At 46.8% G+C, this 22,280-nt stretch overlaps 1 protein-coding gene across 9 annotated transcripts in view; it reads left to right on the top strand.

Annotated features, from left to right (window-relative positions):
* LOC135911119 (collagen alpha-1(I) chain-like) overlaps positions 1 to 21,911 on the top strand; it is a 162,609-nt gene extending 140,698 nt beyond the window's left edge. For 7 of the 9 annotated variants that reach the window (XM_065443237.2, XM_065443240.2, XM_065443241.2 and 4 more), the window contains 3 exons: positions 2,604 to 3,869; positions 11,522 to 11,786; positions 14,962 to 21,911. In XM_065443237.2, the coding sequence (XP_065299309.1) occupies positions 2,604 to 3,869; positions 11,522 to 11,786; positions 14,962 to 16,360 (2,930 nt within the window). In that variant the 3' untranslated portion in view covers positions 16,361 to 21,911. The remainder of the gene's footprint in view (positions 1 to 2,603; positions 3,870 to 11,521; positions 11,787 to 14,961) is intronic. The other 2 variants (XM_065443239.2, XM_065443244.2) reach the window with 2 other exon arrangements.
* Positions 21,912 to 22,280: the final 369 nt, after the last annotated feature.

Raw genomic sequence — 22,280 nt, 5'->3', positions numbered from 1 at the left:
AATATTATAAAGGCTTACTTTCTGGAAAAATCTGCAACAGACCTTAGTTATTTAGATTTCGCTGAACAGGACATCAATGGCTTCTGCATGATTCAAGAAACCTAATAAGACCCTATTGCTCTGTCTATCCTAGAACAAGAGTTGCAAGATGTTGGAGTTGGGGCCCAGAAAAGTGTTTTTCTGGTAGTTCATGATTCATTGCATTCTGAAGTGTATGGCTTGCATTTTAGGCTGTGCCTTTAGTAGCATACTTTTCTTGGCTTAGTGGATAACTGATCATTCTCAGGATTGCCAGATCGCTCCAACCACAGGTAGCCAAATTGGCCTCCGCAGTAGCCCAAATGTAGCCAAGAAGCTTTGTCTTTTTGTGATGTCATTTCTTAAGCATATTGAAATAATTTTCGGCAAGAATACCTTAATATTAGTTTTTCCACGCATGATCACGCATGATTTCCGCGCGCATCGTCACGGAGACCATGCGGCATGGACAACAGATGCTGCACAAGCGCAAGAAGTGCAGAAATGCAGGCATGCAGGCAAATTCATGATAAGGCCAATGCGGTCTTCATTGCAAATCCATTGTTTTATTTCTCCCAGAGCACCAAAAAATCATGAAAAGAACAACACACAAATAGCACCGTGTGATAAACACGCTAAGCAGTGGCATGCATTGGGGCGTTCAGTATTAATACTTGCAGCTCATGATAATTTCGCTTAACACCACACAATGCACTAAACGAAAAAGCACAAATTGCAAGACAGTCTAACACAATAGATACTGGTTGGTCAAAATCTAGCACGATATATAGCCATAAAAAATTATGCTATGATTAAGCATCACGAGCTTATTGCAAAGTGAAACTGCTTAGTCCGTACAAAATGTCAAAGCTGAAACGGGATAAAATTCTTGGCCTGGTTTAAAATCCTTGAAGCAGCCTCCGTTCCTGGCCAATCCAAACTTCACGTGGAGGAGCGCTAATAATGGCTCGTTCGACATTCTGTTTTGAAGGCCTGTTTTAATGAGCTAGACCTGTCTGAACAGTCGTTCAACGGCGGTATTTGATAGGGATAGTGGTAGCAAAGACAGGAGGAGGGTTTGGAGTTGTGTATGGAACGAATGGCTGTGGTGGCTGTGGGACAACGGAAGATGATATGTTCTGCGTTGGCGTTGGAGCAGGGGCAGTTTGGGCAGAAAGGGTGCAAGCGAATTGCCACGTAGGCACCATGCAGCAGGCAGAAAATTAGGCAAATTTCGCCTAGGTTCAGCTCGGTGGTCTCCCTCTGTTCTGGCGCCAAGGTCACCTGCTGCGCACCATCGACGGAGCTAAAAGCACCTCATGCTTAAAACGTAGGATGCTGAAAGCTCACGTGTGGAGACAGCAACAGTCTTGTCCGCTAGCGCGTGCGCGCGGGTAGATTTAGTTTGTTTCCTGACGCCAGCTTTTTTAGTTAAAATTATCAAAAGGCCTCGATCCTTGACCTTCTGACATGCATATGTGTTCTCTCACATAGAACTTGCAAATTTTGATTTTGTATTAGACGCACTCAATTTCTTTAGCCTGCTGTCGTCTTCATTTTGATTTCAGCATGCTTTTCATTTGTGCTTAACTATTTTTATTACTTTTTTTTACACAGGAAATAAATGTAGCCCAAAAATAGCCACATAGCCAAAATAAAAATTATGACGTCAACTTGGACAAAAAGTAGCCCAATTTGGCTATTAATAGCCCAATCTGTCAACCCTGATAATTCTACCTAATAAGCCAGAACTTCTGAACTTTCTTAATGTTCTGTCTGTTTCCGCGTGCAAGGTAATGGAGAGTAATTGTGAGTGGAGTCATTTTTGGTGACATTTGTTATACTTTGCCTTCCTCAAAGTTAAGGGGGGACGAGGCACTTTAAATTACTTTTTTTATTTTCTTAAAAATATTTAATGAAATTTGCACAGTTAATGTATTTTTACCAGCTGACTTCAGAAATGCAATTGTTTCTTCCTATTAGAAATACTTTTTATGATATCCCAAAGAGGATGTTCTTGGTTTAAGGCCTAATGAGCAAATTAAGAGCAGCTTGCACGGTGACGTATAGCACACTGAATTGATTCTGAATGTTAACACTGTGTCGTAAGCTACAGATAGTTGTTTTAGGCCATTTTCGAGCAAAGTTAAATGTTGTCAAACTGGGTCATAAAAAATGCCCACCTTGATATTAGAATAATATCAAGTTGGGCATTTGTTATGACTAAGTTTGTCAACCTATATCTTTGTTTTAAAATGGCCTAAAACAATGATCTATGAACATTCAGACTATGAACATTCAGAATCGATTCTGTGTGCTGTAGATCGCCGTGCAAGTTGCTGTTAATGAGCTAATTAGGCCCTAAACAAAGAACATCCTGTTTTGGATATCGTAAAAAAATATTTATCGTAGAAAAAAAAAAGATGTTTCATTTTTGAGATCAGCTGGTGAAAACACATTAACTGCTCAAATTTTAGTCAAATTGTTTAAAAAATAAACAAGTTTTTGGAGTGCCTCGTCCCCCCTTATTAGAAAAGGCACAAGAAAAGTTCAGTAGCCAAACAAAAACTTAAATGATGTTTCAGCTCCCACGCAGGAGCCTTGTACCCAACAAAAAAGAAAAAGAAAAAAAAGAGAACATGTTTCATCTCAACCAGACGGGCAGAGCCTTGGACAGCTACAAAGAAACGTCTACCAGAAGCCAGCGTCGGTGAAGCGTGAAGAGTGGATCAGGTCTTCAGCCTCTGGAAACCAGACATGCTGTTGTGCAGGGCCCCAGGGAGCCATGATGGGCCACCCGCCAGCTGACTGGCAAACCCAGCAGCAGCAGCAAGGCGGCATGCCGGCCCAAAAGCCGTACCTTGAGGACCGGCGCCGCAAGGGGGCCACTGCTGCCACTCAACCACAGGGGCTTTTCCCGGCATGCGGCAACGAGTTCTCGGCCTCTGGCTCACCCAGTGGCTACATTACACGGCCAGGATCTTGCCCCAACCCAAACTTCAACAACGGCACCGTAGGCCCTGGCGGTGCAGCTGGTGCTACGGGTAACAGGCCCAGTTCGTGCGCCGGCTTCAACTCACCTGGTTCCTTCTCCAACCCACCAACACCTTCGGGGTTCCCCGGCGCGCCAGGAGCCAGTCCAGCTGGCGCTTCGTCCAACTTCTCCGCAGCACCAGGTGCCAGCCCTGGTATGGTGTTCAGCCCCGGAGCAGCAACGCAACAGCAGCAGCAGACAGCCGGAGGAGGGGGCTCCTTTGGTGGTCGGCCTGCTGGCCCCTCCCAGTGTGGTGGGGGTGGTTCGTTCCCGGGATCCGCACCTTGTGGCAGCCCAGCCCTCCAGCCTTTCTCACCGTCAGTTCGCGGGTCCTCGGGGTCCAGCCCGCCAAACTACAGTGGTGCTGGTAGTGCTGGTAGTGCTGGTGGCAGTGGAAGCCCAGGCACAGTCCCACCGCCACCACGGAGCCCCGCATCTCGCGCGAGCCCACGTCTCCAGCAGGGGCCACCCCCACCCTACGGGGCACGAGGTCCAATGGCTCCCAGTCCCCACCCACCAACGTCGCCATCCCCTCGTCTTGGCACAGCATCTCCAGCAACTGACCCTGGGACGCGGCAGTTCTCCCATCCAGCTGGTGGCGGTCGGCTGGCAAACCCTAGCCCTGGAAGTGTGCAGACAACACCGCTGAGTTCACCCAAGCCTTGTCGTGGGGGCCCACACACACCAACCACGCCCGGTGGGGGCAGTGCCGTGCCCAGCCCATCGTCAGCAGGAAGTTCGCGAAAGCGGTCGGCCACACCACTCACGCAAGACCCACCGGAGTTTGTCACTGGCATGGGCACATCTGCAGCGACAGGTGAGTGACCGAGCTCCATGTTTGTTTTCTGATTGGTGGGATAAAGGATGCCATGAAAATTTAGCCCGCCTAGTGTGTACACATGTATATACATATTTTTAATGGTATTGTCACCGGGGAGAAAATATATGTATTTACAATGTATACAGTTACGAGGTTGTAGTTCAGTAGTCAGGGTAACACCATCTACCAATTGTCGAGACACTTCAACCTCTTCTTCATTCAACGTCCTATTGTCCACAGCGGCACATACTCGTATGTGACAATGTCATGTGACAATGTCATGTGACTGACTCTCACTGTGGCTGAGTGGCATTAGCACGACAAGGTTGTGATTTAAAATCCCAGATGCATTTTAGTGGAGGCGGGAAGCAGGAATGCCTGTGTGCTTAGGTGTTGAGAAGGTCGTATAATAGGGATTCCACAAGATACCTCCGAATTTACTGTGCAACCGTTTATAGTACACAATAAAAAAATGCAGCATGCTTTTGACTCTTGACCAGCCGTTTATCACTAGAGCCCACATGTTGTCCTCTCTGTGGTCAGTTGTGTTTGACATTCTATATCTCTTGAATGACTATGCAACCATTGCGAGTTGTATGTTGACTCATGCTTAAGCCCAGACCACACGTACGCTTGTGGACGCGCGCACGCTCGCGCGCTGTTTGATATGGGGCCGTTTCCTGAGCCTACTTCGTGTTCACCAGACCACATCGAATCTCACCACAGCTAATTAAGGAGCGCAGAGGCACGGATACCACATTCCTGAGGCGCGCACGTGCAAACAAGTTGGCGGCCCCCACTTCGTGTGCCGCAGGTGGAGCTATTCACTGCTTGACTCTTCCCGAAAGTGAAGCGAAAGCCTGGCACTGTTGTGGGTAAAGTGGGTCCCGAAGCAAGACGGCTGTAATGTGCCGTGAAAACCTGGCGGCGTCGCCCCCATCCATCTATTGTGACGGCGCATTGCAAGTCAGTAAGGCAAGACCGCAGGAAGAAGTAAACCCTCGGACAATGGGGGACCAAGTAGCGACTCTCTTCGCCGGGTGTGACACCATCGCACAGGCGCCTACCATATGCCGAAAATGGCGTCACCGGAGCAGGCTCCCCCATTGGCCGAACGTGACGTGTCTTCAAGACACCGAAGGGCTTAAAAGACGCAGACCGGGAGCAGCAGAAGAGCATTTCTAGAGCATTCCTAGAGCATTCCTTGATTCATCTCTTTCGAGCTTCTTTCTTTCGGCCCGTAATGACTTTAAGACTGTTAATATACACTCACTGTAGTAATGTAAATAAACCTCCCAAGTTTTCAGCCTTCAGCCAAAGTCCTCCTCAACTCTTACAGCGCCCACGCATGCGCAGACGGTGCGGCATGGCTCATACGTGTGCCGAAACACGGCGGGATCTCGGGGAACAGCTCTTCCCTGTTATTCTGCGCTTGGGTTGCCTCGTGTCAGTGTACCTGGCTACGCAGCTACGGCGCAGAACGTTCAACTCTCAGTGAAGCAGATTTATATTATGCAAGAAAGTGCTTCTTCATTTCTTTTTTGTGCTGATCTAACAGCTATAAAAAATATAACAATTACGGTTATAGATATCGAAGCATTTTGAAACACTGTCAATAACAAAGTACCAAGCACCTGCCGTGCTTGGTGCAAGGACGTGAGCTTGCGCACATCTGCGAGCGTACATGTGATCTCAGTTTCAGACTTACCGCTTCTCCAGCTCGTCCTGTTGCACATGGAAAAATGCCACCAACCCCCATAAAGCCATGTCCTGTCACCCTCTTGTGGCAGCAATGGCAATGGTACTGGTCCTGACAGTAGGCTGTTGCAATTATTGTGAACACTGTTTCTGTTTCATATCCCATTGTAGGTCACAGGCAATTTTTTTGGTACATTTACTTGGAACAAAGGTACACGTTAGAAAAAAAGCTAAAATATCCCATGGCGATTTAGCCCAGATTTATGATTTAAACTTTATTGACCACATTGCAAAGCATTGTTCAGAAGCTCACTCGGCACATGTCCTGCCTTTTCGAGGAGCGAAGTGCAACTGACGATGTTCAGGAGCAGAGCACCATCAGTAGCATTTTACACACACACACACACACACAGTGGAATCTCGATGGACGGAAATTGCTTAAGTGGAACATCTTGAAGGGGCAGCGCAATAAGACGAAGACAGAAGGCAGGAACACACAGGACAGTGCTGAACTCACAACTAACTTTATTCGAAGGCATACACAGACTTATGTACACAACCCATAGCCATGTGCTCTCCCATCTATGGCGTAATTATCGGTGTGTGTCAAAGATTGGAGGTGAGCTAGTCGCACTCTCCGAACCGGAGGGGATGGTGCGACAACAAACCCACCTCGCGTGCGTTTAGTGAGGGTTCGACTGCTGACCGGCGATAAGGTCCACGCCTGATCGACCGTGAACCAGAGGCATGAGACGGAGGGCGACGTACAACATACACACTCAATTTAATAAAATAAAATCATGCGCGAGACATACCCGAAAAAAGAACATACAAATTACCAACAGGGGGGCCTAGTTCGCGGAAGGCGTGCAGGTCACACAACGCACGCCCTGACGCCACTCGCACGACACTAAGCCCACCACGTGGGAGCTATTAACACTCACGAAATAACAAACAAAATACGCGACAAAAATGAAAAATACACGCGACAATAAATAGGGCAAACACTACACTAACAGAACATACAAAAATTAACACGCGATGGATAAATAAATGAAACATGAAACGCGATAAAAAAAAAAAGACAGTCCGGCGGAAAGTTTTGAGAGCGGGCTGGAACACGAAGCTTAACTGTGGGCGTGCTTGCCGAGATCCCGGTCTGAAGAGCGTCGGGCTGCTGGTACCTTGCTGCCGAAGATCCTGACGGACTTGCTCCGTCTGTCGGTCGAACGGCGAAGACTTCGGCCTGGAGGTTTCAGCCTGCCGACCACATCTTCAGCTGTCTCCCAGTGCATGACCACCCTGCTCCGTTTTCCAAGCCGCTCTGCCGCTCGCCGAGTCGCCTCGTCCCTCCGCCGCGCTCAGGCGACACACGTGACCAAATCGGTCTGGCAAGCTCAGGGACAATGGGAAGCTCTCTTCCCCATCGCCGTGCAAGCGGCGTTGCTGCTGCTGCGGCAGTGGCGGCCATCTTGAGAGGGGCGCGGGCATGCACTCTGTGACAGTGTGCAGGCAAAAAACATGCAAAACCATTTAATCTAATGCTACGCTATGAGGCGGCTTAAAAATTAAAGTTCAGTGTCATGCAAATTTAACGATGGAATGCTTACACAACGCGACCCTTTTTTCCTGATATAGTAGGCCTCAATAATCTCCCTCGTGGTCTGATTTTTATGCGCGGAAAGTATTGTGGTGTTCTTATATATTGGAGTGCACCCATGTTCAGAGCAATGCCGCGCGACATGCGAGTAGGCATTACCTGTTAGTGAGCGCTTATGCTCGGACAATCTAATATTCAGGCAATGAGCTGTTTGACCGATGTATACGTGACCGCAGGAAAATGGAAGCTTGTAAACAACTCCCATTCTACGGTGCACAAACGGGGAAGTATGCTTAACAGTACAGCCTTTCCCAGCATGAGTGGAGGCAGCCTGGGCCGATTTCCTATCAATCTTACCACAAATTTTAATCAACTTGTTAGGGGCAGAAAAAACAACCTTTATACCAAATCTGCCTGCTGCATTCCTGAGGCTGTGTGATAGTTTGTGCACATATGGAATTACAACTAGTTTTTTTATTCTTGTCGGCAGGCTCTGGATTGTTCAATCTTGTGGGTGCTCTTAATTTTACACGCATAACAAGCTTCTGTACTGTCATGCGAATAGCATCCTCTCAAAAAACCTGCCACTCTCAAACGCTCCAGTTGTTTTACAAAACTCTCAGTCATCTTGTGAAAACACGATATTGAAAGTACGGAAAATAGAACCGAAAAAGCAATGCCATTTTTTACCACCTTGGAATGTGCAGAGTGAAAATATAAAATTTGTTTTTCTGACTTTGGGCAATACATCCAGCACACATGCGTATCAGTTAGTTTGAGCCTCGTATCTAAAATTTGTAGCTCATTCTTATCTGGCACTTCATGCGTAAAAACTAACCCTGAGCCACATTTGTGGTATACTTGAAGTATATTATGTACCATTTATTGGAAATTAGTACTCTCCACAAAGATCAGAAAATCATCAACATATCGCAGAACACTTTCACTGTTCGGTCATCTAGGTTAAGATATTCTCTGGTACTACAACAAAGAAACCTTTCTTATCAGAGGTCAAAATATGAAGGTTTCTTTTCACAGCATAATCTGCACAATTGTTTACAGTCTTATTCTTCGAGCGCCTCTCTCCTGATCGTCCCAGCACGTCCACACACTCTGCTATGAAGCGTGGTCTTTCTTCGTCGGTCCCCCGGTGGGTGACTGTCCTAGCCATAGTGACCTTCTCCGCCGGGGTGAGGCTTTGCACTCAATATGAGGCCTTACATACCGAGGAGGGAGAGTGCTGTCCTTTCAGCTTCTCCGATTACTCGAATATCGAGAGCACAGTTTTTACATGCTACACTGACCTCGACAGCGAGATCACTGTAAGAGCAACCGACTCAGCCACCAACATTGAAGACAAGGATGACGAGCCTGCCCGAGCATCCCCTTTGGTGGAAGTGATCAATGCACTGAGTGTTGTGCGCAGCTTCATTGAATTCAAAGGCGGTGAGGCTGAGACGTTGCGCTTGGTTGACCAGCTGGAAAACTTGACATTTAGTGCAGCAAATTACCGAAAACGTCAGTCTCGCATCTAGGAATTCTTTTCCAAGTAGGTGGACAAACGACAGTTAAGATGTGCCACCCATGTATCATGTTTTCTGGCCGATTTTTTAGCTTTCGTGTTGTTTCAGATAATTGGGAATCCCGCTTAATTGGGATATTTCTCTCAGTCCTGAGGCCTTCCATTTAACGAGATTTTACTGTATGGTATTTGTTCTAAAAGCCAAGTTGTCAATTCGGACCATGGTTCAGTTCGTGGTATCAATCACCACTTGCAGCACATACATACGTGTCAGCAATGTTTTGCAGTGTGAAATCGTGGCGAAGTCATACACAGTTTACAGCAGAACAGAAAGCTCTTGCAGCCTCAGCGAGACCATGGGGGTCTTTTCGTTGTCATTTGTTACTGGATGCATTGTTACGCTAAACTGCCTATTTTTTTTCTCTTCTTATGTATTGGGAGGACACTACAAAGTTTCCAAGCTTCAGGCTGTTCGATATTTTCTCTGCCTCTTCTGCCAAGAGCCTGATGCTGACAGCATGACCCACGCTCCTTTCACGCTCTAAAAGTTCAAAAATAGTATCAACCAGCTCCTCACTTACCATTGCTGAGCTTACATTGACCTTTTGCTCTTCCAAAGTTGTGGTGTAACGGGACCTCATAGTTTTGATATCATTTGCAAACCCTTTTCCAGCTGATTGTGAAATTGCATGCACTTGTGTGTATGTTTCCACCAGTTTGCCAATGCCATTCCACAACCTCAACTTTTTTTCTTTTCTCTTTTTTGGCGGTATAGGAACACGTCCTTCTTGCCTGTTACATTGTGCATATTCCAGAGCACCACATACCTAATTCACACCAGCATATGACATGACACCTTGCATGCGTGATGAAAATCGGGACTGATGATAGCTATGCTTATGGCTATGGCAATGCAGAAAGATGCCTGGTTATGGTCAAGCCACTACTATTGGGGCTCAGCAGAAGTGTCGCTAAACAATAAATTTCTCCTCAGCACCAAATTGCATAATTTTATGCAATTTAATATGTAGTTTCGAAAAATATTGACAACAAAACTGTTGCCAAGCGGTCTGGTGAAGATGTATGAAGCGGTTAACAGGGTGAAGAAAGGGAGGGGTCAGTTGTTCAGTAGTTAGTGCCAAGTTCAAATCTTTCGAAAGTGAAGGGGGGTGTTTGCACGGGTAAGGGCTCTCGCTCGTGAATTTACGGTATATATGTACCACATGACCTGCATCTACCACATGACTGGCTTCCCACACTTCACATATACTTTTTTCTAATTTGGCTCTCCTGATGATAACGCATTAAAGAACTTGTCAACGGATTGTTGCATGCCCATGCGCTGCATGCAACCTGTATTTCAGTCATTGTCATGCTGCAGCAACAGATTGATGAAAGTATGGTGCGTGCACGAAATATCCATCTCCTGCCACCATGAACAGAGATTGACCGTGCTGCAACAGACTCGTGATCATGGGTTTCTTCGCTACGTCATTGTCCGGCACTTCGCTCACTTGGTCACCGCCCTCTAATTGGCATAGACATTGACAGTGGAGTAGGCACCATTTGTAGCTGCCTGATAATTCTAAGTGGCAAAAATTTCGTACAGCAACCAAAAAGTCACCTGACACCATTTCGCTATTGGAAGAAATGCTGAATGCACAGAACATGCATGACAAATGCTGCAAATGCAGCCTTGACAACTTAGCTGCTTGGCCCAACTTGTCCCTGTGGCTTGGGCTGAATTGGTAGTGTCCCTCGCTACATTTAGTGTTAAAGAACTGCTGACAAAGTACAAAAGCAGAAATGTCATCAGCGCGGCTGGCACGAGCTGCATAGACGCGAGCTTGCATGCGTCAGTAAGAGTATATGTGGTCTGGGCTTAACAGCTGTTTAGCATAACAAAGCAAATATAAAATTTTAAACCAATTTTTTTTTCCATCAATGTCAGCGTGCATGCTTTAATATTGGATATGAAGATATTTCCATGTTGAATGCGACTTTTTTAAACAAGGACTCACTGGATCGTGTAGGGTCAAGGGCATGCCAGTGACACTAGGCCTCTGCATGCTATAGTGTGTAGTATACGGTGTGCAGTCCGGTGCTGCAGTCAGATACAAGCTTGAGCAAACAATGGACAGCAACCATCTGTACACTCGGAAAACATGTATAACGGTTGCAACAATCACTTCGAGCAGGCCAGCTAGCTATAGTTAGGTTAATGAGGATTCTCTTGAAGACATTAATGCGCTAGGTAAAGAGGGGCTTCACACTTGCACGCTGGGGTACAGGCAGCGGAGCCTTCTACAGTTTCCACTTGCTGGCGACCAAAGAGACTCTGGCAATGTCAAACAGATCTCACTTGACATGCCCAGCGGCACTGCTCACGCTTGCGACTCCCGTGTGCCACCTACGAAAGGAAGGCTTCCCTCCCCTCTCCCCATACCTCTCGTGCTTGTGCCCAACGCCACGTTTGCGGCGCACGTGACTGTCATGGGACACGAGGATTCCCACAACTACTACTTCTACTACCACTACTAGAACAACAATAGCAATAATTGCTGGTGTCCAAATTGCACTCCCTAGGGATGTCTCTCCTGGAATAATAGAAACCAATCTTAAAGGTCGGGCTTTTGTGTGCAGTAGGCACTGGAAGTGATTGCAGGGGCCAGAAATGCATTGTGGCTGTCTCGTTTTGAAAATCATCGTTATTTATTTGTTATTTATTTATACATACTGCTATTCCATGACACTGGGACATTGCAGGAGTGGGAAGAGTACATAAAGCAAGAGTGTCTCACTTGCCTTGGGTGGCCTTTGCCCTTGCAGGTCATCCTGGAATGAAAAGTGAGCCCGGCCTGATGCCCGTGCCCTCACCGCAGCAGATCCAGTACCTGGGCTCCCTGGAGAGCCAGGAGCTCACTATCCAGAAGCAGGCCAACCTGGGGGTGCCCGAGGGGCCCCTGAGCGCACAGGGAGGACCCCCTCACGGGGGGAATCCCATGGGACAGAACCCCATGGGGCCAACGGCAGCGACACAGGGGGTCATGTCCCAGCAACAGGGCATGCTCCAAGGCCTCGGTCACCCATCAGAGTGAGCGGCTCAACACGACTTTCTCCAGTCACTAAACACCGTTGTGGCACATTTGACTAGTCAATTTAGAGTGCTGTGCTAGAAAATTAACAGACAGCTTGAAAGCCATAGTGCTAGGATGAGCAGATAAAGTTAAGTAGACCTAGTTATTACCATTGGAGCCTTGCTTATGTTTGTGTTAAAGCTTAGTTGCTGTCTTACACAACCTTTGTAGTGCTGCCAGAGCACTCTCAGACATCCATTCGAACACGTCATTTGTTTCATTTTTATCTTTGGAATGCTCCGAAAGAATGGGACAAGCAGACAGGTGATGCGAGGCAGCACTGAGTACCGTTGTTGCAGAAAAACTTCTATTTACAGTATGTGTTCACTGTTCCCAATGCTGCAAACATGGTTCACAGGCAATTTTCACACCCTTTTCTAGGGAAATAAGCTCCATATTAGGATCGCGTAAATATGGTAATCGTTCACTTGCAAGCTGTTGTTTTCACTTGAAACATGCTTAACCCTTTCGCTGTCAGACCTTTCTGGCCGTGACGCACCCCCAGTGTCGGCTTGGTTTCAGGGAACGAGCATAACAGGGAATGAACATAGCAATTTATTTTTGATTATACTAATTGGTATACAAATAACATAGTCAATGCAATATGCACATTTCAGTGTTCTGCAGCTGTTGTTAGTAAACATCATCATCATCAGCCTGACTATAACATCCATTCAACATTCGAATCTGATGATGTGGAACACTATTCCTCGCATGCAACTGTGTCCGAGTCCGAATCCGAGCTCGGCTCGTATTCTGAATCGGAATTGAGCCACCGCTCCAATGAGCAGACGAAGGTCCCGCGCGCTGAGCCATCCGAAAGTAACCGCGCGCAGGGAGGATGCGCTTTCAGTCGCCCGCACAACGGAGATAAACGGGACGTTGCGTGATCAAGACAGAGGGAGATGGAAAAAGGCTAAAGCAGAATTCGAAGAGCTTTACGTTTACTGCTGCGAGTCGGAAGCGAGGGTGCGGCGAGAGCACGAAAGCAGCAATCGAGTCACTCTTTTCGGAGAGGCAACGGCACGTGCGCCTGAACTTGACGCGCCATAGCAGGCACACCAACAGAACAAAAATAAAAACCTTCAAACCAGCGGAGAGGGCAGAACAACCCTTGAACCCACAACCACACACGCGCGACGCATGATCCAGCGAACGCGGAGCCACCATGCCACTCAGCAAAGAAAAAGTGGGGAGTGGCAGTTGCACCGTACTCTTCAATACATGGACTAACACAGGTCGAGGCGAATATACGATCTTGTAGAAAGAGTCAACAGATGGCGTGGCCAATCCAGGAGCGCCAGCTTTGCGTTCAGGCGCGAAATTTTGAATGCACGATAGAGAACGTACCGGTACGTCAGTGACACTGTGGGGGGGGGAAGCGCAATGACGTACCGGTACGTCCGTGACAGCGAAAGGGCTAAGAAAGTAGGTTGAGCAATGTACTGATGTACAGGGGACTGTCTTTAAACGGAACCTTAAGGGACCACAGAAATTGGTTCTGTTTATCAAGAGTTCCATTTACTGAGAGACAAAGCTGAATACAATTCCATGAATACAAAACCAACCAATCATAAGAATGGTGTTCCGTTTAAGAAGCAGTTCCGTTTAAGGGATTTTCGTTTATCGAGATTTCACTGCACTTGAATGCATCCTCAGTGCTGGCCTCATGCGAAAAAACAGTTCCACAGCATTCATTGATCTCCACATCCATTGCATGCAAACACGTACCAAGAGCCAGGCCCTGACACCGATCACAAAGCACAAAAATGTCATCTATCTTCAAAGAACTCCGCAGTCAGTGTTTACAAAATGCTCAAAGAAATCTCTGCTGAAAGTAACCCAACAATTGGCAGTTTTGGTGGCAGATAACATGTCTTAAAAGCGTTCACTGTCTTGGAACACTGCCAACACAGACATACAGACATTGCAGCCATTAAGATTACCATTGTAGGTCGGTGCATATGTGCTTGACCAGTCAAGTTCAGTTCTGGTGAGGGCCTATTTTAGAATCAAAGTGAAAGTAACGAATGTCTTGACCAATATAAACATATGAGCACTAGCTAGGAATTCTTCAGGATTGAATTAATAAAAAAATAACATTAACTGGAATGAAATAATAGAAATCTATTGCTCTAATTCAAATAATGTCCTTATAATGAAGTCATATGCAATGTGAAATTATGCATACAATAGCGAATCGTTCTACATGGCTGGACGCGGAAACTAATGCGGCATGCAGGCATTTTGCAAGTCTTGCTGTCACGGCTGCTGCCATACGCATGCCAAGAGCTGTAAAGCTATGTTTCTTTTTTTTTGTCACTTCAGGGCTTCCACTAAAAAAGGTACAAAATTCGAAAGGTAGAACACCATCACGTACCATTATTAGTAACAATATAAATGAAGCGAACACATTGTCGACAAACTGTGGTCTCTCAATATAATGGCATAGTAACTGGCGACTCTTTGTAACTTTGCATGACAGCGACGTGTCGTGCCACAGTCACGCTGACTTGGGCCGTGCAAATGTTGACAGCAACGATAAGATGGCAATGCTTGAATGGCCATTGGTCCAGATCGTCCAAATAGGCGTAGTGCACATGGTGTGCCGCATGGAGAACAGCTAAAAACTATATTTCCGCCATTGAGGCCTTTTTTATAACACCTGTGTGATTGTCAGTGCTACCACCAGTGAACAAGTGGCGCCACTTCCACTCTTGAGGCCTGCGGTAGATGCCTCTGTTAGCATAGAAGTATTTTGATTTCTTTCCATGAGATGATGCCACATTAGACATCCGGGTTGTTAACCACTCCGCTAAATGCATTTCAAGGACATATGTGCTGTGGGCTGTAACAGTTTTATGATGTGGCAATGCAAACTCCAGAACACTTTAGAAAAGCTGGACACACTGAGTATGCTTGCTCTGTGTGTGCCTGGATGTACATGTTATGCTTTATCTGTAGAGACACATGAATCCGTTAGCTGGCTGATTACTGCACCTTGTCTTTCGTGCTGTTGACGCTTCAGTGTTTGTGCTTGTCTGTTTGCCTTGTTTACTACAGCACAGAAAAATTTGTATATGATGCTTGAGAGTCTGTGGCGACTCATGGACTTGCTTGGATCAATTCCAGAATCCCGCCTCTGGACATGGGCCCCAGCCTGGCCTCGGAGAATTCCCAGGGATCGTACCATTCTTCGTGTTCGTCGGGCATGGAAGGCGCCACTCATCGCATGGGTCCGTCCATGTCGGATGGAACGGGGGGCCCACGCTTTGCAACGAGTCCCCCCTATGACACACGATTCCCAGGAGGGGCACCGCACGAAGCACCAGGCTTCAGCTACATGGACCCGCGGTGCAGGGTTGGTGTAGGGCCCGAGCCAGACCCATCGGACCCATCGCAGCAGGGCCGCTTCCCTGCACCGCACCACCAGGGCTTTCCTGCTGGTGCTATGCCGCCGCACCAGGGGGCTGCATTTCCTGGGGCTTCTCAGGGGGGGCCAGCAACGGGAGTGCGTGATTTTGGAGAGCCAATGATGAGCACTACAGGCTTCCCACGGCCTGGCGGTGGCTATGCTGGCGATGTTCCCCACTCGCCTCACATCCAGAGCCTGCAGAAGATGACGCCCCCTTTTGATGGCAGCGGCAAAGGAGATGTACCGGCGGACCCACTAAACGGACCTCATCGCGGAAGTCCCGGCTGCATGGTGCCCCTCGAGCCTGCCTCGGCACAGTTCATGGGTGGTGGGGGCGGTGGACCCATGATGTCTCACGGAAGGGGGGCTGCCACAGCAGCAGCACCGTATCCTGCAATGGCCCCTGCTCGCAACTCACCCGGACCTCGTGCACGAGGCCGTGGTTCCGCGAATTCTGCTGCTGCCGCTGCTGCAGCGGCTGCGGCTGCCTCCTTCGGAGGTGGAGCCAATGTGCAAGTGAAACTCGGTGCCCCCAACACTATCCAGTACCTCCCTGCGCGACCTCAGAACCCAGTGGCAGCGCCGCCGCACCGAGCACCGAGTCTGGAGTTCCTCCAGCGTTTTACGACGCCACTGGCCAACCTCGACACAAAGGTGCCCACGCAGAACCTGCAGTACTTCCCGCTATCGGGACCGCCTCAGAGGGCAGGTCCTGTCATGATGATGCGAGGAGGGCCCAGCGGTCCTGGGGCTTACGCGGGAGCGCGCGGCTTGCCCCCAATGGAAGCATATGGCGGCGGCCCCAATGGGCCCCAGCATGGAGGGTTGCCTGTGGGTGCCATATTTCAGGGTGGCAAGGGACTGCGGCCAGCCTCTCCCGGAGGCGGTGCAGGTGGTGACGTGGTGTCGCAGCCGCTACCTCCGACTGTTGGCCAGGCATTCAGCTACAAGCAAAGCCCCTTTTATGGACCCACAACGGCTGACCCCAACTACGCGGTGCAGTTCCACAACTTTCAGCAGCAGCTCTATGCCACAAATACCCGGAGCCAGGGTGCGACAACGTCTGGGCCCTCAGGCGCGACAGCGGCTGCCGCGGGGTTCTTTGGCCCCAAGTGACTTGACCGCTTCTCTCACCCTGTCAGTTGGGGAAGGATGGAAGGAAAAACGCGGCCCCTCTCTTGCGCGCGTCATCTTTCTCGGCAGTTGTGTGTTCTCCAAGCCCGAGTCATCGGTGCGTGACTCCATTTCCCACACGCGTGACACGGGTCGGGTGGGTTGCACAGTTTGGGGGCACCTCGAGGGGGCTGTGGACACTGTGGGACAGGGAGTGCTCAGGTTCCAAAACACAACTTTGAAGGCCTCTTTCTTGTCTGTGCGCGTGACTGCAGCCGACTTTCTTTTGCTCAACAAGGCTCGATGTGGCCCGCGGAGCCCCCCCGCCTCACGTGTTTCTTTGGTGCCACCATCGAGGAGGCGCATGGCTTCATCTCGGTAGGACAGATGTGATTTCGATGAACTGTGCTGTTCTTACAGCGGTCGTGCTGAAGAGGTACCAGCACTCAGATGTCCGTGCCATCTTTTTTTGAGATCATAAGTGTTTTGGCCCCCCTTTTCTCAGTGGCTTCGATGTTGACGGGGCCCCTCACTGGTTGTTGTTTTTCTCGTTTTGTTGGCAGTTGTTCCTGGTACCGTGCTCCTCATTAGTTTTGTTTAAACATTTTACAAGACTGGTGAAAATAAAAAATATATATATATAAATATAGTGGGGGGGAAGATGCAGAAAGAAAAGGTCCTTTTGCCAAGAGATGCTGAACTTCTTTTACCTAGTTAGCTTTTGGCAGAACGGCCTCAGTGGGCAAATTGTAAAGCTAACTTGCCAAGGGGCCCACCCATATAGCACTTGCAAGATTATCTTTCTTTAACAGTTGTGTGCTAACGCAGCTAGATACCATAGGTCACTGGGAAGGGACACACGCAGCTGACTTTCTTTATGGCTGCTTCTGTCATTTTATGTAAGGCAGCTTGCTCTGTTTTTTTTTTTTCCCCTTATACCTCGCCCACTGACTCGAGATGTGTTTATAGTGTGCCATGTTTGTGGTAACGTAAACCTGTCTCACATGGAAGACGAGTGTGCAGCTTGTTTCTTTCAGTGCCAAGCAGGTGTTGTGTTTAGAAAGAGCGAGAGAACTATCGCTGTGCTGAGAGAGTCTCTACGCACATTTTTGGCCCACTGTAGTAATGATGTTCTCAGAGAACCCTTTTCTCTCTTTTTATTTTGGACAAGCACGAGTTGTTTTCGTTTCTTCTTCCCCCCACTCCATGCCACCCGACCTGACCTTTGCTTACCCATGCAAAATTGGAAGGGGAGTGATTTTTCTGCTCAATTTTATAGTGCAACCGAGAGGAGAATGAGGAACAAAAGAAAAAAAAAGTGAAAATACAACAAGATACGTCACTCATCACGTCAGCCATAAGCCTAAGTTATTTATCATAAAAAAGAGAAGTCTCCGTCGTCGTCTTCTTCACTGTGGTCTCTACCGTTATTTTTAGCTTTTTAATTTTTTTATCTCTTTCTTATCTTCAAGTCAAGCTAAGAAGTGTTGAGCATTGTGCTAGTTTATTATTGAAAGCAAAGTTGTTCTGTGTTCCTCACAAGTGAGATCCCGTCCATGGAGCTCTAAGGGGAAAAAAAAAAGGAATGAAACCTCTGCTGCGGTCTGACAGCTGACAAGGCCGAGAAACTTCACTGCATACAACTGCAGGTGCATCAGCAACACGCCTCTATGCCCTCCCTATCACTGTTGATTTTTTTCTTCACACCATCGTCACCACAGTATTTCCCATACAATGTAGCTGGAAGGATGTGCAGTCTCATGTCTTGTGCACCTGAAAGGTTGGCTTTGTTAAAAATTTCTTACCTTTGCAATAGTCAGCATTTGTTTAAATAATTAATAAGTGGTCTTTACTTCCATACACATTATTCCTGTAGCGGTGGGGTGCGTACATCACACATTATTTTATGCATTCTAAGTTTGTTTATTACCGCTGGCACACATGCGCTTTCAACAATCATTGAAAATTCAATTGTGAAAATGGGCTCTGAAGGTTTAGCGTTTTAATCAAGGCAATGTAGTACAAGGTATTTATTAAACAACCCTTCTCACTTGTCTCTATGAACACATATCTAACTTGAATTGTCATCGGCCATTGTTCGACCAGGAAATCAGTTGTATTTACTTCCATGCTCTGCATTGGAGGGAAGGACGCACATTTCACATTCTCTAGTTGTTTTAAATAGACTGTAGTATCTTGTCTGAGGCAGTAGACTGACTAGTTTTTGCAAAACAACTGCCACCTTGTTCCTCACTTCAAGCACTTTTGGCATGCACTTAGCCGTAAAACTATGGCCAGTAATTAAGCGGATTAAAATCGGGCAAGGAAATGCCAACAATCGTATTGTGGATTACCTGAACACAGAAATGCAATAATTTGGGTGCCCGCACCTGAATAACTTCAGCCAATTAGGGTTAGTATGGTACTTGTTGCCAAATTTACTAGTGAAAAGAAAGGTTGCTTATAGGATAGGGGCCATATTCTCACATGAGCACTTTCAGGAATGTTCACTTTTGCGAGATTCCGCATGACTGGCGCTGGATGCAACAGCGTCTACGAGTGACAGCATTCTTAACACAGTGCCAGGAATGTTGTCACCCGTGTACACCAACACATCCGGCACTAGTTCCATGAATTCTTGTGAAAGTCAAAAGTGTCCCCGAAGGTGATCATCTAAAAATACGAACGCAGTATTCCAACCCACCACTTCTAAGCTTTCAGGTATACGTGTAGCATTTTTGTGATTTACTGCATAAGTAGAAAGTAGGCAGGTACAACTGACACTCATGTCTACTAGTACAAATCGGTGTGTGGCCTCATGGCAAAGTTTGCAAGGCACTGCTAAGACTGCATTTCCTTCTAGTTGCAGTTTTCTCTTTCCTCCTTTCCCGGCATACACACAATGTCCCACCGTGCATGGCTCTCTTCCCATCATTGTTGCCTAACGGAATACGTGATTTTCTGACCCAGTCTTGGTTTCTTTTTGTCAGTGAGGAAAGGAAGAAGACAGAGGAGATGCAAAAAATTAAAAATAAACGATCAGGAGTGGTCATCACTTTCATGGCTCATCTTGAATAATGGCCTGCACATGCAAGAAAAATGCTCAAAACGGGAGAGAGCTTGCCTTGTCCCCAGCGTCATCACATCTTTTCCCTGTCTCGTTTTTTCCCACTTGTCGAATGTTCTAAACATTTATTTTTTAATCTCATATCTTTGTGTACCTGTTAACACCTGCCTGGAATGAAAAACGACGCCACTATACCTGTTGAACATCAAACATTGCCATCTGTGGGTCATTTTATTTCGAAAGAAGATAATTTTTGTGCTTGCAGCTAACTTTGATTGGCAATGCTTCCATTTATTTTCAATAACACGTGACATGTGAGCAAGCAATGCAGAAGGTGCTACAAAAATTCCAAGATTTGCTTTGGTGGTCTAATTCCAAAAAGGCTTGATCTGTGCAGCCAATGCCAAGTTTTAGGCAAAGTTAAGCTTTAGCCAAATCTTCTTGCATCTTGGCACAACCACAATGGGTACACTATGAAACTTTCATAGACGGCAGTGCCACATTTCAGTCTGGATCGTATTGCAGGAAACTCGCAAGCCTAATGCAATACAGATTTGCCGTTCTCATTGTCTGTAATGTGAATAACTTATTAATCAAAGGGTTGCGGGTCTCTATACTAGTGAATCACGTAGCTGGTAGAATTGGACACGGCAGATCTTTAGTTGTCGTTCATTCTGTGCTCTGTAAGGTACATTGAAGTATCATTCCTTTAGCCAGATTAGCCTTATTGAAAATTCTAGGCAGTCATACCATGTTCGCAGGACATGATTTCGCGTTCTTTATTGTTTGTGTAGCACCTGCAGCATAAAATCATTGTCAAGACTTGGAAATTCGCATGTTTATTGAGTTCACGGAGCTGGGTGCTGTCCATCACGCCATGCTGCAATTCTTGGAAGAGCAGAATGTTTGCCTTCTTTTCCTACGTCCAAGCATTGCATTTGGCAGGTTTCGGTGCTTTATGTTGGTTGCAATGTGCATCGTTGAGCTGCGGGTGCATGATCGGAGATTGCGGGTTTGACGGCAGCCACCAAGTGGGTGCTCTTGCAAGGCTTCCTGCTGTTTTGCAATATTTGCAGTGTTGCAGCTCAACAAATAGCTCAGATTGCATGAGGAACATAACTTTCTTTTATTTAAAACATTTTTTTGGCACCTTACTGTGATTGTCACATTGGCCGTCGCGGTTGACAGATGTATTGAAAGGTTTTGTCAATGGCAGCTTTCCATTCAAGCCCACTGTGGTTTCTTTTCTTAATTACCAGCCAATCATCTCACATGGGCTCTCATTTTTGCAAAGTATGGGAATAATACTACATCATCACCTTATTTCCTTCCGCCCGCCTGTCCCCTTGATCTCCAAGTTACTTTTTTTTTCTTTCACTTTTTTTACCCATCAAGCAACAGGGTAGCGTCAACGCGCGACGAAAAAAAAAAAAAAGACGCGTCGTCCGACCATTGTCGGCCTCCAACAAGTGAGACAGGCCGTGTGACGTCACGCTTTTGTTCGCAGTGTGTCTTTTGCAGCCGTGTGCCAAATCTAGATTTATCTCCAAGGTGCTTCATTTTTTCCCCCCTTTAAGTACTTTTGTTTGTCTTTCCCATCGTCTTCAACTAACTTGACGTTGCCTGCCACCCCATACGTACGCTTTTGAAAGGTGGCATTCCCTTTCATTCGTATTTTCTGAGGGAGAAGGGAAAGGGGGAGGGGCTGAGAATTCATATGCGCCTGCTAACCAAGGCCAGGAGGTGCAGGCGCGCTTTTGTCGAAGGACGCCCAGCGAACTGCGTTGTTCGCTGCGTCAATTGCTTTCAGCAGAGAAGCAATAAGCAGTCTGCCACGGGAGGGGATCTTTTCGAGGTGAGGGAAACCTGGGCGAATTTTACCTCAATCGCGGACGGGCGAACACCGCCGCAACGCGAGTGGGAATAAAAAAAAAAGTGTCGCGCAAGAGGGAAATAATTTATGCTTTTCAGTGCCGTGTACTGCAGCTTTTTAAGGTGTTTGTTTATTTTTTTGTTTTAGTTTTTTTTTTCCTCCATTCCCACCCTGTACAAATTGTAAGCAGATGGTTCATGTGTGTGTGTGTGCCGTTGTCATTGTACAGCTGTGCCTATGTGTGTCTTTTTTTGTGTTGTCCAAGTCACTTTTCACAGGTTGGTGTGTGTTGTATCTTGTTAAAAAACGCGCCAGGATCGTCAAAGATCGTGCCGTGACGCTGCCCCGGGCGTTCCCCCCCCCGCATGCGCGGCATGTTTCTTTTAACCTTCTCGAAATATCCTTCTGGAAAAAAAAAAGTTATTTTAGTGCTGTTTTTTTTTCCCCCCTTGAAAGTGTGATATGCTTGCTGCGCGTGTGCCTGTGGAGAAATATGTATAAAGATGCGTACATGGAAGCCTGCGAGAAATGTTGATTTGCTGTTTTTTTTTTCTTCTGGTATGCGTGTGCCACATCATGATGAAGAGAAGTAATAAAAGTTTTTTTTTTGCAGACATTCCTTGTGCAGTTCTGGTTATTGCCAATAAATGGAGCAATATTACAAGCATTTTCTTTAAAGCGAAATGATGGCTTGTGCCATTAAGCATTATTTTTTTTTTTTACCTTTCTGCTATGATGTTTCCTTGATCCATGGTTTGTGCTAAAAAACTAAATTTAAAGTACAACTATTCTATCGCAAGAGAATAATATTCTTATCATTTTGCATTTTCCTTACTTATGATACAAATCTTGCAGCTATCATTTACTAGTTTATGATAGGATATTCACTTTTCCTATACTATAGTTAAAACCCAATGTTTTGAAGGGGAGAGGGCAGGGAAACAGACTTTACCCCTAGATAGTGTGAAATGCCAACAGAACAT

Source organism: Dermacentor albipictus, chromosome 9 (assembly GCF_038994185.2).
Source record: "Dermacentor albipictus isolate Rhodes 1998 colony chromosome 9, USDA_Dalb.pri_finalv2, whole genome shotgun sequence".
Taxonomy (NCBI): Eukaryota; Metazoa; Arthropoda; class Arachnida; order Ixodida; family Ixodidae; genus Dermacentor; species Dermacentor albipictus.
The sequence above is the reverse complement of the archived record's forward strand: the minus strand, read 5'-3'. Positions and strand labels throughout refer to the sequence as shown.